At 36.0% G+C, this 17811-nt stretch overlaps 1 protein-coding gene across 1 annotated transcript in view; it reads left to right on the top strand.

Annotated features, from left to right (window-relative positions):
- The window catches only part of CPLX3 (complexin 3), a 31545-nt gene extending 13979 nt beyond the window's left edge, over positions 1 to 17566 (top strand). The window contains exon 3 of the mRNA XM_053717360.1: positions 16299 to 17566. Coding sequence (XP_053573335.1) covers positions 16299 to 16523 — 225 coding nt within the window. The 3' untranslated portion in view covers positions 16524 to 17566. The remainder of the gene's footprint in view (positions 1 to 16298) is intronic.
- Positions 17567 to 17811: the final 245 nt, after the last annotated feature.

Raw genomic sequence — 17811 nt, 5'->3', positions numbered from 1 at the left:
TTTGTTATATTAAGTCTCTCCCTCTACTGCTCTCTGCTTTGATTCATAGAGGGCTAGGTTGTTTGCTTTTTTTTTTTACTTTTGTATAAAAAAAAATTATCATAAGCATTTTTTCCCATTCCTGAAACTGCTATTTTGAGGAAATTGGATATTTTTTTTAAATGTTATTTTTTTCTTTTGTATTACATTTACATATTACTGTAGGAACTAAGCTGCCTGAACACAATTCTACCAAAGCTAAGTGTGTATGTTGTAAATTATCTGATCTTACTTCTTCAGCTCAAATATGTGGCACTTATGAAAAATGATTACATGCTGATAATGTTTCTATAAGTACAAATACATCTACTGTTAATCCTTCACAGTCTAATGTACATGATATTCCTGTAGATATGACGAATTATATTGCTGCAGCCATAGAGAAGGCTATGACTGCTATTCCGCCTTCAAATAAACGTAAGAGGTCTCTCCTAACTTCTCATAAACTTGATGAAGTTTGTATTGATTGACAGCATACTGAAGTATCTTCTGCTGATGATGATTTATCTGGCTCAAAGGATCCTACTTTAGAGACTGAAATTGATAAATCAACCTTTCTTTTCAAGATTGAATATATTCATACTTTATTAAAGGAAGTATTGTTTACTTTGGGTATTGAGGAATCTAGTCCTCTTGATAACAAGCATAGCTTTGTTTCGTTTGAATTCTGTTTTTAAAATTTCTGAGGTTACTCCTAAATTTTTTCCTATTCCAGATGCTATCTCTCATATGTTTACTAAAGAATGGTCTAAACTCGGTGCTTCTTTTAACCCTTCTTCTAGGTTTAAAAAGCTATATCCTTTACCTGTGGCTAATTTAGAGTTTTGGGGAAAAGTCCCTAAGGTTGATGGGGCTATTTATACTCTTGCCAAACGTACTACTATTCCTATGGAAGATAGTACTTCCTTTAAGGATCCTTTAGATAGGAAAATTGAATCCTATCTTAGAAAAGCATATTTGCATACTGGCTATATTCTTAGACCTGATATTTCTATGGCTGATGTTGCTGCTGCTTCAACTTTTTGGTTGGACAGTTTAGCTCAACAGTTAACAGATCCTGAATAAAGACAAACAAACAATGGCACTATTAAGGCTTTTCCCCAAAGTATTCATCCAATTATAGGTATCATTACCTAGTAACAAATAGTTTTGGAGGAAATGGTGCTTATGCATAAAATTCTAATCAGAACAAAAAGTGGAACATAGGATAAATTCCACACAAATGTATGCACATATAGCACTCTAGGCCCAGACTAGTAGGCAGTTGTTTCCAGAAAGGTTTAAAACTTAACCTTTATTCAAATGTTTATAAAAATAGGGTCCCACACAATTTAAAAGTGCCAAGACACTAGCAATTGTTATAATATAATAATTTGTAAAGGGAGTTATAAAAAAGGACAAAAAGAAGGACAATATAAGGCCTAAATGTGAATGTCGTCCTACTAATCCTAGTGTAACAACCCAATATCTAGGTAACGGGCTCCTAAATAAATGGATCCTATGAGTCCTCATAGAATATAAAGTCTAACTAGAAATATAGTTAAATAAAAAATAAAAATTACTGAACCAACTCACACAGGGTTAATAATGCTATAAAAAAAAAAGTACTGCTTCAAGATGTATAATCATATGCTAAATATGAAGTGGTCTGCATCCTCGTTTATAAGAATGTACCTATGCCATATATACATATATCTAGTTCAAATAATTTATTAGCGTTTAATCCCCTACTCTGGATCAAGTACTGATGGGTTATTAAAACTCACACTCCCTGTCAAACAATAGGAGGTATACACTGTTTATGTTATGCTTCAACACATGTGGTTATAAAGTTAAGTGTTCTAAGTTATTGTCATGTTCTGTCTCAGGATATCATGTGAGAGCCTCATTGTCTGGAATAGTTGCTTTAAAGGAAGATTAGTAGAAGCCATACTGATTAAAAATGATAAATTTATTTAAACAACAAAATACTTTGTTTAAGCAAATACTTGCAGAATATTTAAATATGCTACTCAGGTATGTTAAGACCACATACAGCAGGAGTGAAAATAAACAAACAAAGTAAGCAGAGATGCAGATTCAAAAATGAAAGTCTTTCTCCTGATAATAACTGAAATGTAAGATTTGCACAAGGTAGAAAACAACTTGTAAACAGGTAGCAGGTTTAAAGGTAAAGTCTTTCTCCTGGTAATTGCTGAATGCAGGAATTGCACAAGGTAGGAAACAGACTTGTGAACTGGTAACAGGTGTAAAGGTAAAGTCTTTCTTTGGTTATAGCCGAGTGCAGGAATAGCACAAGGCAGGAAACAAACTTGTAGATTGGTAACAGGTTTAAGGTAAAGGCTTCCTCTTGGTAATACCTTGTAAACAGGTGCAAAGGTGAAGACTTTCTCCAAAGAAGTACAAGAAACAGGTTCTGACTTGACAAAACAGATCCAATGTGAAGACAAAACTGCAGACTAAAAGCCATCCTTAAATAGGGAGGTTTTGCACAGGGTTGGTTCTGATTAATTCCAGAATTGAGAACACCTGTGTGTTGCACAGGTGTAATAACAAGTAAGGCAAATAGTTATTTATCAGATCTTTTAAGATCCATGCTATTGCTAGAACTGTCTGTGGTTCAACACACAAGCAAACTGACTTGCAAGCAAACAGGAATAGTAACCACACAGCCCTTCTTAGCAGAATGCCTCCCAGACCTTTTCTTTTTAGTCTGGAGGCTTGGTTCATGACAGATGCCCCCTCCAAAGAGCGCACTCCGGGCGCTCAAAGCCTGTTCAAATATCTGAAGGTGGGATTTACGAACAAGTGTTCCATTTGAAGCCCTAATACAATCAGATGGAATTGATTCTTCGCTTGGAACAGCTGCCTGAGATTGGGGACCCTTAGAAGATATCCCTGTAGACATAACAAGAGCTGAAAAACAAAGACAGTTTTGATTTAGAGGTTCTTGATTATACCCAGCAGCTTGCAATGGACTGGCTGATGGGCAGAGTACCTCCGGGTAAAGTATGACCTCTCCTTCAGAATCCAGGAATTCATTTTCTGTGTCATTTATATCCAATTCAACCATCTCATTCAATTCTCTCTCAGTCAATGAGTAGCTGGGTGAAGGTGGTGCAGGGAGGTGTGGAACTTTAGATTTGTCAGGGTCTGATTCAGCTGGAAGATTTGTTACTTTTATGTCTGATGAGTGACTTTTGTTAGATGGATCTCCAACCAAGGCAGAAACAAGGTAATGTGCAGGATTTCCAGGAGGTGTTTTTGCAGAGTTCCCCAATGTGGTAGATGCAGAAACAGAGGCAGTGGCATGGGTAGTGGATGTTGTTGAAGTTGTACTGCCAACAACCATCTGTTTCAAATCAGGTACCATTTCTTGAAGCGTGTTAGAAACGGTTGCTTGTAGAATAGATGTATTCTCAGTAGCTGGATCCTCTCCAGGGGTATCTTTAAGTTTGCTAGTGGAAGAATAATTTGTTCCCTTAACATCAGAGTCCATTTTAAACTTGGCTGTATCTCGACTTGATCCTCTAGGGGGTCTTACTGGACACCCAGTGATGCGGTGACCAGTTCCCCCACAATAGAAACAGAGGTTAAGCTGTCTTCGCCGAGTCTTTTCCTCTTCTGTTAAGGGTTCTTTAAAACCTTTCCTTGTTTGGGAGGTAACTTCAGACAAGGTTTTGGTTGGGAGAGATAACATTTCCACCAGCTCCATGAAGTTAATCAGTATGTCCTTAATAAACTTTAACACTGATTCCAATACAGCAATAATCCCAGAGGGCTCTCTTTTATGGTCTTCACATTCTGTCATGTTCTGTCTCAGGATATCATGTGAGAGCCTCATTGTCTGGAACAGTTGCTTTAAAGGAAGATTAGTAGAAGCCATACTGATTAAAAATGATAAATTTATTTAAACAACAAAATACTTTGTTTAAGCAAATACTTGCAGAATATTTAAATATGCTACTCAGGTATGTTAAGACCACATACAGCAGGAGTGAAAATAAACAAACAAAGTAAGCAGAGATGCAGATTCAAAAATGAAAGTCTTTCTCCTGGTAATAACTGAAATGTAAGATTTGCACAAGGTAGAAAACAACTTGTAAACAGGTAGCAGGTTTAAAGGTAAAGTCTTTCTCCTGGTAATTGCTGAATGCAGGAATTGCACAAGGTAGGAAACAGACTTGTGAACTGGTAACAGGTGTAAAGGTAAAGTCTTTCTTTGGTTATAGCCGAGTGCAGGAATAGCACAAGGCAGGAAACAAACTTGTAGATTGGTAACAGGTTTAAGGTAAAGGCTTCCTCCTGGTAATACCTTGTAAACAGGTGCAAAGGTGAAGACTTTCTCCAAAGAAGTACAGGAAACAGGTTCTGACTTGACAAAACAGATCCAATGTGAAGACAAAACTGCAGACTAAAAGCCATCCTTAAATAGGGAGGTTTTGCACAGGGTTGGTTCTGATTAATTCCAGAATTGAGAACACCTGTGTGTTGCACAGGTGTAATAACAAGTAAGGCAAATAGTTATTTATCAAATCTTTTAAGATCCATGCTATTGCTAGAGCTGTCTGTGGCTCAACACACAAGCAAACTGACTTGCAAGCAAACAGGAATAGTAACCACAGAGCCACAGGTTCAAATCCCCACACAGCCCTTCTTAGCAGAATGCCTCCCAGACCTTTTCTTTTTCTTTTTAGTCTGGAGGCTTGGTTCATGACAGTTATGTAAAGTCCTGTCAATAACAGAAAGAGCTCCCTAACGCTCTAAATTGTCCACTGACACGTTTCGCCCCTCCAGGCTTTATCAAAGGGGACAATTTACTAACAAGCAGGATCCTCAATATTCACATTTCCCCACTGGGTCTCTTAATGTTAGCAATAGTTTGATATAATAGAACATAGTACCACACTTAGACAGCAATTTCATTGATCTGGTATTTGAAATCAGAACTGTGAATTTCTATAGTGCTCTCATAGCCTCAGAAGTGATTAATCGTTACAGGCAGTGGCAATTATAAAATTGATACAGTAACAAGTTATCAACCTCAAAGTAGCTTAATGCAAAATGATACAAATGATATTGGCTATAACCGCTGTACTTTTTAGCGATAATACGGATTAGAGACCTTATAATAGAGGAAAACGCTTATTTACTATTATCACAGAGCATATGTAATGGGTTTGTCTATTATTTATGTGTGGAACTGGCACTTACTCGCTCTATATTTGATACTAAATGGGTACAGATATATTCTTGCCCATTTTGTGAGAAAATGTTATTGACAGGACTTCACATAGCTTAGACCACTTCACTGTTAACTAGAAAAGTGGAACATAGGAGAAATTCCACACAAATGTATGCACATATAGCACTCTAGGCCCAGACTAGAAGGCAGTTGTTTCCAGAAAGGGTTAAAACTTAACCTTTATTCAAATGTTTATAAAAATAGGGTCACACACAATTTAAAAGTACCAAGACACTAGTAATTGTTAAAATATAATAATTTGTAAAGGGAGTTATGATAGGACAATTTAAGGCCTAAATGTGAATGTCGTCCTACTACTCCTAGTGTAAAAACCTAATATCTAGGTAATGGGCTCCTAAATAATTGGATCCTATGAATCCTCATAGAATATAAAGTCTCGCTAGATATATAGTTAAATAAAAAATACCGAACCAACTCACGCAGGGTTAGTAATGCTATAAAAAAATGTTGTACTGCTTCAAGATGTATAATCATATGCTAAATATGACGTGGTCTGCATCCACTCGTTTATAAGAATGTACCTATGCCATATATACACATAGCTAGTTCAAATCATATAATAGCATTTACTCCCCTACTCTGGATCAAGTACTGATGGGTTATCAAAGCTCACACTCCCTGTCAAATATTAGGAGGTGTACACTGTTTGAGTGCTGTGTATGTTATTCTTCAACACATGTGGTTTTAAAGTGAAGTGGTCTAAGTTATGTGAAGTCCTCTCAATAACATTTTCTCACAAAATGGGCAAGAATATATCTGTACCCGTTTAGTATCAAATATAGAGCGAGTAAGTGCCAGTTCCACACATAAATAATAGACAAACCCGTTACATATGCTCTGTGATAATAGTAAATAAGTAATGCTTCCTTCATTGCTGAAGGACTGCGAGTTCCTTTCTTGATGATTGACATATGCCACTGTTGTGATATTGTCTGTTTTAAAATGAATGTAAAGCTCTCTCTTCAATAGAGACCCAACACTCAACTCTCTCTGACTTGGTGTTTAGACCATCACCTTATTGTTCAAGGGGCCTCATTTGTTCGTCCTACCTGGACTGTGATCACAACAGATGCAAGTCTCACACGTTGGGGAGCTGTCAGGGGGTCTCTGACAGCACTAGGGGTTTTCAAGAGGCAAGGTTACCAATCAATATTTTAGAACTCTGTGATATTTTCAGAGCTCTTCAGGCATGGCCGCTATTGAAGAGAGAGCTTTACATTCATTTTCAAACAGACAATATCACAACAGTGGCATATGTCAATCATCAAGAAAGGAAATCGCAGTCCTTCAGCAATGAAGGAAGTATCTCAGAAACTTTCTTGGGCAGAATCCAACTCTTGTCAAATTTCTGCGATTCATATCCTAGGTGTAGACAACTGGGAAGCGGATTATCTCAGCCGTCAAACTTTACTCTCCTCTCCATCCAGATATGTTTTTTCATCTTGTACAGATGTGGGGTCTTCCAGAAATAGATCTGATGGCCTCTCGTCTAAACAAGAAGCTTCCCAGATACCTTTCCAGGTCCAGGGATCCTCAGGCGGAGATGGTGGATGTCTTAGCAGTTCCTTGGTTTTACTAACCTGCTTACATTTTTCCACCTCTGGTTCTTCTTCCAAGGGTGATCTCCAAGATCATAATGGAACAATCTTATGTGTTTCTGATAGCACCAGCATGGCCTCACAGGTTTTGGTATGTGGATCTTGTCTGTTCAGATTTGGAAGCAGCAAGAATTACTACCCTCATGAAAGGGTCAAGAGAATTTCTAAAAACAGTTCCCTTAGAACACACAACGAAGGAGTTTGATAAATTGTCGAAGAAAAATTTAGCGTATGACTTACACGCTAATACTCACTGGGTCAAACGCATTCCAAGGGGCTTGCGGATAAATGCTAGACCAACACTGATGAGGGAGAACCAGGATTATTGTAATAGATTTGAGCATATACTTAATAAATGTTCCATGGACATTATTGTATTAACTGTGGAGTGCCTCAATAGAGAAATTGAGGAGCAAAGTGGCAAGCTGTCAGAGATGGAGAAAGGGCTTAAAAAAACCTTACCCATAGAAGAATTCAACAAAACTATACTGGAAGTAAACAACAAGATTGCTGAGTTGAAGAAGTCCATTGAAGAATGCAAACGTACAAAGTTTGCAAGAGATGAACAGGATTACTCCTCTGGTAGAATTTACAGATGGCGCTATGACCCTGAAGGTGCCAGACGAAGATATATGTCGTATACGCAAAGACGTCAAGGTCGTGGACAGGCGCAGAGCGGCAGCAGCACAGAGTCACTGGATACCTCACCAGGGGAATCTGATCAAGAGAGAGGGCGCAAACACAAGTGGAAGCTCAGAAATGGAAGCCAAGAGGAAAAAAAACGGCAGACAGCTGTGGTCTGCACGCCGCCATTAGAATCTGAGGACTTCGCCTCCGAGGCACTAAGGGTAAGCACCGCTGATGACACTAAGACCTACGTTAACCCTACAGATTCTAAGAACACTGTGATTAACATCTCCAAACACTCTTTATCAGAAGAGGAACTTGGACTGTTAGACAGGGGTTTTCTTTTTTCCCCAGAAAGGAACAGTAATTTTTTCCAATTTCAAAAAGATCTTTTTCGGTTCATTAGAACTTTGAAATTGAAAACTATCAATTGGGCTAATCAAACAGCCCCTGCCTCTGAGAGTCCTACAATTCATTTAAAACAGTTAGGGTTAAGAAACAAGAGTCACTTTATCCCTAGCGCCACCAATCACAGTATAGAAACCTTTACATCTCTTGTACAAAATGATATAGCTAAATTACAGCTAAGAACAGAGAAATATAGAGATACTAACAGGAGATATAAACATAAAAAAAACAATATCTCTGATCAGATATTATTTTGAAAAGAGCCGATAAAGATGGGGCGATAATTGTGCTAGACAGGGGTTATTATATAAATGAAATTAGGAATCAACTTAGTAACGATAACGATAAACTATTAATAAAATTCAGCAAGAGATTCAGTGTATAGTTTCCATTGCGGAGGGTAATAATATTATTGGTAAAGATGTGGCCTCATATTTAAAAATTGGTAAACCATGTACACCGGTTATATACACTCTCCCTAAAGTACATAAGAGTGTTACCAACCCCCAGGCCGCCCTATTGTGGCAAGTACCAACTCAGTCTTCACGCACATTTCAATATTTCTGGATAAAATCCTTCACCCCTATATAGAAATCTTTAATTCTTTAATTAAGGATACTGGAGATTTCCTACTTAAGCTTGACTCCCTTGAACTCCCTACTACTAAATTTATCCTGTTCAGCCTAGATGTTGAAAGTTTGTACACCAATATTAAACACACCAGTGGCATTGATTTGGTGTATTCTGTTCTGAGGTCTGACAATAGATATAATTCTGTTCAAATTGATTTCTTTATACAATTGCTTTCAATTATATTGTATAGCAACTACTTTATTTTTCAAGATGACTATTTCCTCCAACTCCAAGGTACTGCCATGGGTTCCAACGTCGCCCCTAACTATGCTAATATTTTCATGAATTTATATAAAGAAAGATATATTTTTACTAATAACCTGTTTATCCGATATGGCGCCACATGGTGGCGGTATATCGATGATATTTTTGGGGTATGGTTGGGCAACGTTGGAACCCTGGTAGAATTTGTTAATTAATTAAATATTTCTACTAACCATATAAATTTTAAATTTACCTGGAGTGAGGAGTATATAGATTATCTTGACCTGAGGGTTATTAAAATGGGCAATTCCTTTAAGACTGATTTATTTAAAAAGAGTACTAACCGCAATAGCATTTTGAGATATGACAGTGCCCATCCTCCGTCCCTAATAAAAAGTCTTCCCCATAGTCTAATACTTTGTGTCCGTAAGGTTATTTCAGATGAAAGTTTATTGAACTTTAGATTAATAGAGATGGGGGAGAGATTTAAAAAAGAGGTTACCCTGAAACATTAATTAATGAAGAAATTAACTCTATACCTAGAACTAATCTATTGAAATCTAAAAATATGAGGACTACCACTTTGGAAAAGGTGGATAAGAATGATAGACTAATCTTTGTATCAGAATATAATGCCCAGAGCAAAGAATTCCAAAAGATTATAAGAAAACACTGGGGTGTACTTACTAATTGTAATCCCACTATACAAGAATTTCAAAAATATCCTATGCCTGCTTTTAAGCGAGGCATCAATTTTCAAAGTAAACTGGTAAAAGCAGATATTGTCCAATAGTAAGTCTTACCCATGCTTGGGGTGTTCATGTTGTAGCAACATGACAAAAGGGTCTGTGTTCTACCATCCCCACACTGGTAAAAAGTACAATATAAAAGGTTTATTCCACCTGTTTAACTACTTTTATTATTTACATGATTATATGTCCATGTGGGGGGTATATATTGGCGAGTCTACAAGGTCTGCTAAGGACCGCATTATTGATCACAAAAGTAACATCCGAACAGGTAACTTAAAAGCTCCCCTTGCTTCCCATGTTTTGAAAGCTGGCCATTCTATTAGTCAGTTAAAATTTAAAATCATAGATTTTCTTGATAAGCCACGTAGAGGGGGTGATAGGTAGTTGCTGCTTAAGCAAAGGGAATCCTTTTGGATATACGAATTGGAAATTTTAGAACCAAAAGGGTTAAATAAAGAATAGGATTTGTCAGTGTTCTTATGATTTAGATGATTCTGTTAAAAGTTTTATTTATTGCATTGTTGAGGTTGTATAACTAATGCATTTGTTGTTTTTTTCTGCTCCAAATTTAGAGTTTAAAGAAAAAATATTTTTTGAATATGTATACCACTATTAGAAGGTAAAGAAGATTGTATATAAGAAAGAGTTAATTGCTCTAGAGCACCACCTAGTGGTATGTGGTTATAAAAGTCACTATTGTATGTTTGTTTGGCATGGCATGAGTAAGGGATAGGATCCCAAAACACTGCCTGTCTATTTGTATCTCAGTTATTACTGAAATAAAGGAATTTGCTGTCACCTTCTTGCTCTTTTTTGTATTATGTACTTGGGTCCTGAGCGGTGTTCCTTAGGTGACTTGCATTATCTGCCTTGAGTGCTGGAGCATAATTTTTTGATTGAGCCACTTCCTTTAAGGCCAGACCTTCTGTCTCAAGGGCCGTTTTTCCATCAGGATCTCAAATCTCTTAATTTGAAGGCATGGAAATTGAACGCTTAGTGCTTAGTCATAGAGGTTTCTCTGATTCAGTGATTAGCACTATGTTACAGGCTCGTAAGTCTGTTTCAAGGAAAATTTATCATTGGTTTTGGAAAACCTATATTTCATTGTGTTCCACTCATAATTATTCTTGGCATTCTTTCAGAATTCCTAGGATTTTACAGTTTCTTCAGGATGGTTTGGATAAGGGTTTGTCTGCAAAGACTTTGACAGGACAAATTTCTGCTCTTTCTGTCTTATTACATAGAAAGATTGCTAAACATTCTAATATTCACTGTTTTGTTCAGGCTTTGATTTGTATCAAACCCGTTATTAAATATATTTCTCCTCCTTGGAGTCTCAATTTGGTTTTGAAGATTTTACAGGCTCCTCCTTTTGAGCCTATGCATTCATTGTATATTAAATTACTTTCTTGGAAAGTGTTATTTCTTTTGGCCATCTCTTCTGCTAGAAGAGGTTCTCTCTTGTGAGTCTCCTTATCTGATTTTCCATCAAGATAAAGCTGTTTTGCGGACATCATTAAAATGTTTGCCTAATGTTGTGAATTCTAACAACATTAATAGGGAAATTGTTGTTCCTTCCTTGTGTCCTAATCCTAAGAATACTCTTGAAAGGTCTTTACATTCTGTGGATGTGGTAAGAGTTTTAAAATATTATGTTGAGGCTACTAAAGATTTCAGAAAGACTTCTAGTCTATTTTTTATTTTTTTCTGGCTCCAGGAAAGGTCAGAAAGCCTCTGCCATTTCTCTGGCATCTTGGTTGAAACTTTTGATTCACAAAGCTTATTTGGAGGCAGGGCAGTCTCCGCCTCAGAGAATTACTGCTCATTCTACTAGATCTGTTTCCACTTCTTGGGCTTTTAAGAATGAAGCTTCAGTTGTAAAAAAAACGTGAGGTGGAGGGCGCTTAAAGCAAAAAGTGCTTCAGCAGAGTGTAAGATAAAAAATATAATACAATATTTATATAAGTTAGATTCAAAAACTATATATTAAAAAATTAAAAAATCTATAGGTGTGAAAAGATGAGATTCTTAAGTCTCACAAGAAAGGTTCACAGTGGTAATTTCTAATGATGTGTGATTGTGTATTAATTACTTTCAGACTCCCAAATGATTTAGAGTACAAAATGTTTTAATAAACAGAGTTGGTACAAAATATTAAAAACTGATACAAACAGGTAATTCCAGATGATACCGGAATTTGACGTTCTCACTATTGAATTTAAACCAGCATGCTATACGTATCAGGCATAGGGTATATATATAATATATAAAGTTCAATATTAGAGCTTAAAGTTCCAGTCTTGAAATGTCTATATAGGTTACCGGATTGGATATTTCAGTTTACTGTGGCAAATGTATCAATGCATTCATTTGTGCTGTTATTCACAGTGCTTATCTGTATGCTGTTAATTGCTTCAACTCACAGTTCAATGTTGTGATATTTATCAGTAACTTTGTTTCTTTAAAATGTACGGTACTCACCCTTCCATAAATAATAGATGATGCGGGTTACCTTTAGCTTAATTGTCCTTGTAGAAATTCTTATCCTTAATTGCGAACCCCAAAGGCCTTTTTTCTCTTTGGAATTACTTTTTGCTGTGTTCCTGAATTCGAATGTGTACCGATTTGCAGAAAAAAACTTTTCACGAGTTTGGCCAAACTCTCCTCCAAGATGATGTAAATGTCTCCAAAGCGGGTCACAGGTAAATGCTGACAGGTCTTTACATTCTTTGGATGTGGTAAGAGCTTTGAAATATTCAGAAAGACTTCTAGTCTATTTTTTATTTTTTCTGGCTCCAGGAAAGGTCAGAAAGCCTCTGCCATTTCTCTGGCATCTTGGTTGAAACTTTTGATTCACAAAGCTTATTTGGAAGCAGGGCAGCCTCAGAGAATTACAGCTCATTCTACTTGATCAGTTGCCACTTCTTGGGCTTTTAAAAATGAAGCTTCAGTTGATCAAATTTGCAAAGCAGCAAATTGGTCATCTTTGCATAATTTTACTAAATTTTACCATTTTGATGTGTTTGCTTCTTCGGAAGCAGCCTTTGGTAGAAAAGTTCTTCAGGCAGTTGTCTCAGTTTGATTCTAGTGCCTTTGATTTGAGGGTTTTTTTGGGAAATTTTAAAAGAAAACAATTATTTTTTTGGATTTCATTTCTCAGCGGATTTAGCTGTTGTTATTTTATCCCTTCCTCTCTAGTGACTCGTGAATTTTCACATCTTGGGTATTATATCCCATTTATCACTAGCTCGGGGACTCTTGCCACTTACATGAAAGAAAACATAATTTATGTGAGAACTTACCTAATAAATTCATTTCTTTCATAGTGGCAAAAGTACATGAGACCCTATTTTTTGTGGTTATGATTTTTTGCATAAAGCACTTTATTTTTTCAGTTCCACTTTTTGTATGCTTTTTATGCCTTCTTTTACACCCCACTTCTTGGCTACACGTTAAACCAAGGTATAAGTGAGGTGGGAGGTGTATTTATAGGCATTTTGAGGTTTGGAAAACTTTGCCCCTTCCTGGTAGGAATGTATATCCTATACGTCACTAGCTCATGGACTCTTGCCACTATGAAAGAAATTAATTTATCAGGTAAGTTCTTACATAAATTATGTTTTTGGGCAAGTTCTTCCCTGATAGTCCCGTAGCGAAGGGGTTAAACTAAACCCATAAAATTTTTCATTCTACATCACTGGTTTTCAAACCTGTCTTCAGGCGTCCCTTACAGCCCACATTTTGAGAATATCTTAACTGGAACACAGGTGAAATAATCAGCTTATTAGTAAACATGGTTATTTTAACTGCTCTCATACAAGGTAATCCTGAAAATCTGGCCTGTTCAGGATGGCTTGAAGTCAGGTTTGAAAACCAGTCTTCTACATAATACAAAAAACTTTGTAATGTACATTCATTAGAATTTAAATCTGAGAATTGTAGTTTTTCCAAATTTGTTTTCATTTTTTTTTTTTTTTTTTAGGTTTTTCATTATCACATAATCTTCAATTAAACCCTTCACACCCTTAGGACGTTCCATGCTGTCCTAACTGAGCTGGGTTTTTAGCGCCGTTAGGATGGCATGGAACGTCTTAGCCGTTTGGCTGTCCTGAAGCCATAGAGGCTTCCTAAATGAAATTGCGGGCTGGAGGGCGTGCCTAGCGTCATAGGCACTCCTCCCTGACCCGATCCCACCATTGAAATCACGCGATTGCGAAGGGAAATTATTAAGCAAATGCATGAACCCTGGTATACATGTTGTTAGGATAGTTCTCTAGAGGGAGTGTAATAATCCTGTCAACATAAACCCTCACAATGCCTATCAGTCTTCTCTATTGTAACATTTAAATGGACAGTGTACTCTATTATTTCTCCTCTTTAATGTGTTCCCAATTATCCATTTTACCTACTTGAGTGGATTCAATTGTTTACAAATATCTTCTTCAAATTAATTTTCTCATTTGAAATAGCCTATTGTATCCCCACCCAAACTGAACATTTATGAACTTAAGTTCTGGTTAAAAAAAAAAAAAAAAAAATGTAACCAAGAATGTTTAGATAAAATAATGCCCCAAGTGGAGGTTGTGACAGAGAGGTACTAGAATGTCAATTTCCCATTATTATCTCTAAGCATTGGCATTTGAATAAACAGTAATAATGTAGATAAGTATAACTTTGTAAAAATAATTAGACAGATAAGATAATGAGGCATTCTCTCCCTACAAGATCAGCCCATTGTATTAGGTTGTTGTTTCAGTTAGCAGGAACAGCTATTTTATACACAAAAATATACACACAAAAAAACAATTTCCCATACATTTTAAACACTGCAGCTGGTAGTAATGGGAAAAATATTAAAGGGACATTAAACAATTTGAGATGGTAATATAAAATGATAATATATATAAAGTCTGCAATATACTTTCATTATTTATTTTTTCCTGTAATTCCATTCTGAAATTCTGAGCTTTTCAATTCCTGTTGGAAATGGAAGGGCAGAACACTGTTATATTCCACAAAGCCATTGGCTGCACACTTTGGTGACTTGTTTATAACTGTCCCTAATTGGCCACAGCAGAGAAGGTAACCCAAGTTACAACATGGCAGCTCCCATTGTTTTAAAGACATTAAAATTTTACACTTATTTTGTCAATATTTAAACAGCTGATGAAACGTTAAAAAATACATCTACATGTTATTCTCAGACTAATCTTTTCTTTAAATGCATCATTCTATCTAGCATGTGTTTAATGTCCCTTTAAGGAAAAAACAATTTTACAGTACACTGTCCCTTTAAGTATGCCCGACTGAACTCTTCTAGGGCACTTCCCTATGAATTATGTAGGTTATCAGGTTTGGCAAGTACTATTTTTGTTAATTATCTATTAAGATTTACTGCCCATATACTGTGCCAATTGCCAGCTAGCTCCCAACAGTGTGTTGATGCTCCTGAGCCTATCTAGATATGCTTTTTAACAAATGTTATTCAAAGAACAAGGTATATTTTCTAGACTTAAATTGAAAAGTAGTAAAACAAACAGGAACTTTGTAAATGTATTAATAAGAAGCAAAAAATCACTGTAATGTTTTAAATACTTTTAAGTGTATGTAATGACCTCAAATTGTGATTGAAAGATAGTGTTAAACAGAGATTTGAAGATGAAACAACAAATAGTAATATACCAAATTATTTCTGTCTCGGGGGGGTGGGGGGGCAACAAAATGGAAAATCTAGTCAAAATAAAACTTGCATGATTCAGATAGGGCATGCAATTTTAAAGGGACAGTATAGTCAGAATTAAACTTTCATGATTTTGATAGGGCATGTAATTTAAAACAACTTTCTAATTTACATGTATCATCAAATTTACTTTTTTCTCTTGGTATTTTTTGTTGAAAGCTAAACCTAGGTAGGCTCATATGCTTATTTCTAAATCCTTGAAGGCCGCCTCTTAACTGAATACATTTTGACAGTTTTTCACAGCTAGAAGGCGTTAGTTCACGTGTGCCATATAGTTAATATTGTGCTAATGCTAAAAGTCTGTCAAAAGAACTGAAATAAGGGGGCAGTCTGCAGAGGCTTAGATATGAGGTAATCACAGAGGTAAGAAATATATTATTATAACTGTTGGGTATGCAAAACTGGGGAATGGTAAATATGATAAAATGGAAATAAAGGGATTATCTATCTTTTTAAACAATAACAATTCTGGAGTAGACTGTCCCTTTAAACAACTTTCCAATTAAATTTTATCAGCAAATTTGCTTTATTCACTTGGTATTCTTTGTTGAAAGCTAAACCAAGGTAGGTTTATATGCTAATTTCTAAGCCCTTAAAGGCCCCTCTTTATCTCAGTGCATTTTGACAGTTTTTCACAGCTAGACAGCGCTAGTTCATGTGTGCCATACAGATAACATTGTGCTCACTCCTGTGATGTTACTTATGAGTCAGCACTGATTGGCTAATATGCATGTCTGTCAAAAGAACTGAAATAAGGGGGCAGTCTGCAAAGGCTTAGATACAAGGTAATCACAGAGGTAAAAAGTATATTAATATAACCGTGTTGGTTATGTAAAACTGGGGAATGGATAATAAAGGGATTATCTATCTTTTTAAACAACACAAATGCTGGAGCAGACTGTCTGTTTCACAGTGATATATTGTCTTTGATCTAATGAGCGTACAGATTTTTTTATAAACAACAAGTATGATAAACCAATTACTAAATCATGTATTATCTAATTGCCTTCTGTGTATCCATCTCTCTATAGAATGAAATGGATGATGCACAAATTCAGCTTGCTGGGGGAGATGTTGAGTTACCCAAAGAATTGGCCAAGATGATAGAGGAAGATAATGAAGAGGAGGAAGGAAAAGCATCTGTAATCAGTCAGCTAAGCAGCATCCCGAACCTTGACCTGGATTCAATCAAAGGAAAAGCTCAGTCCACTCTTGATGATCTAAAACAATCAGCTGAGAAGTGTTCTGTCATGTGATCCTTTTTATCTTCCCTCACCTTAAATCATCCGACCTAAGTTAGCTAAAGGTTATTGTGTCCCAATGTCAGGCCTTTAAGATCTGAGGAAATACCGAGAGGTTTCTTCAACTTTTTAAGTGAGTGTCAACTGATGTTGATCTCTGACCAGTCTACATTCAGGTACAAACCACGTGACAGTTTTACCCCAACATTAATTTAAAAGGTTTGGACTTGGGACCTTGTGGAGTTAACCATTTCCTAACTCTATAATCGTCAAGAGCAACCTAGGCCTAGTCCATATTGTTTAACCTCAGGCTGAAAAGATGGAAAGGTGAAATTATAATGAGCAAGTGGTTTCAATGAGATATACATTGATGATTTTCTATTGACTTCAAAGGGGAAACTTACCTTACAGCATTGTATCCCTGAAAACACAAATTTTACCCTAATGCATATGCAGATATCTAAAGCTGCATCATTCTAAAAATGTCTAAATTATTTTACTTAAAGGAACAGTAAACACCTTAAGATGTTTAGATAAAATGTTTAGTTATGAGTAATTAAATTACTTTGCAATATTGTTTCATTATTTATTTTGTTCCCTTTTTATGTAATTTAGCTCTGCAAATTGATCAATTTCTAATTCTCAGAATGTAAAATACACCCTGCTGACTTTTCAAGGCTAAGCCTGCTACATATCTGTACCTATACATATCTGTCCCTAACTGGTATTATCAGATAACAACTGTAAAATAATGCATTTTATAATAACATTATGACAGTGACTATCCTTGTTGTCTGTGGACTAAAGTCTGGATTGGCTCCTCTAAATAAGGTGGAGTTTGGCAATAAAAATATAATTGCAGTTAAAAGGATGTTAAAAACATTAAGACTTGGCTGATATGTTATTCTATAGCAACGCAACAGAAATTACTTATAATTACAAGGTGTTTACTGTCCGTTTAAAACTCATGTTGTAAGATCTAGTAAGTCCCACAACTACAGTTTCCCAGATCACAAATTATTCTTGTGTAATTATAATAAAAAAATCAACGCTGTAAACTTTCAATGTCAACTCTTTAAGGTGTTTGGGTCTTGCAGCGGTGTGGATAGCACAGTATCTCTAGGAACATATTTTATCATATTCTGGTTAAACCTTTTGTTTAAAACTTAAAAGGCACTTTGTTTTATCAATTAGATTTTGTATTATGTGTGTTTTTCTTGCATTACATGTCGCCAACAACTTTTTGTATTTTTTGCTATAATACAAACAGATTCAGTAATGTATTAAAGGTGAAGTCTTTGAC

This window comes from Bombina bombina, chromosome 6 (genome assembly GCF_027579735.1).
Source record: "Bombina bombina isolate aBomBom1 chromosome 6, aBomBom1.pri, whole genome shotgun sequence".
Classification (NCBI taxonomy): Eukaryota; Metazoa; Chordata; class Amphibia; order Anura; family Bombinatoridae; genus Bombina; species Bombina bombina.
This window is presented reverse-complemented; position numbering and strand designations above follow the sequence as displayed.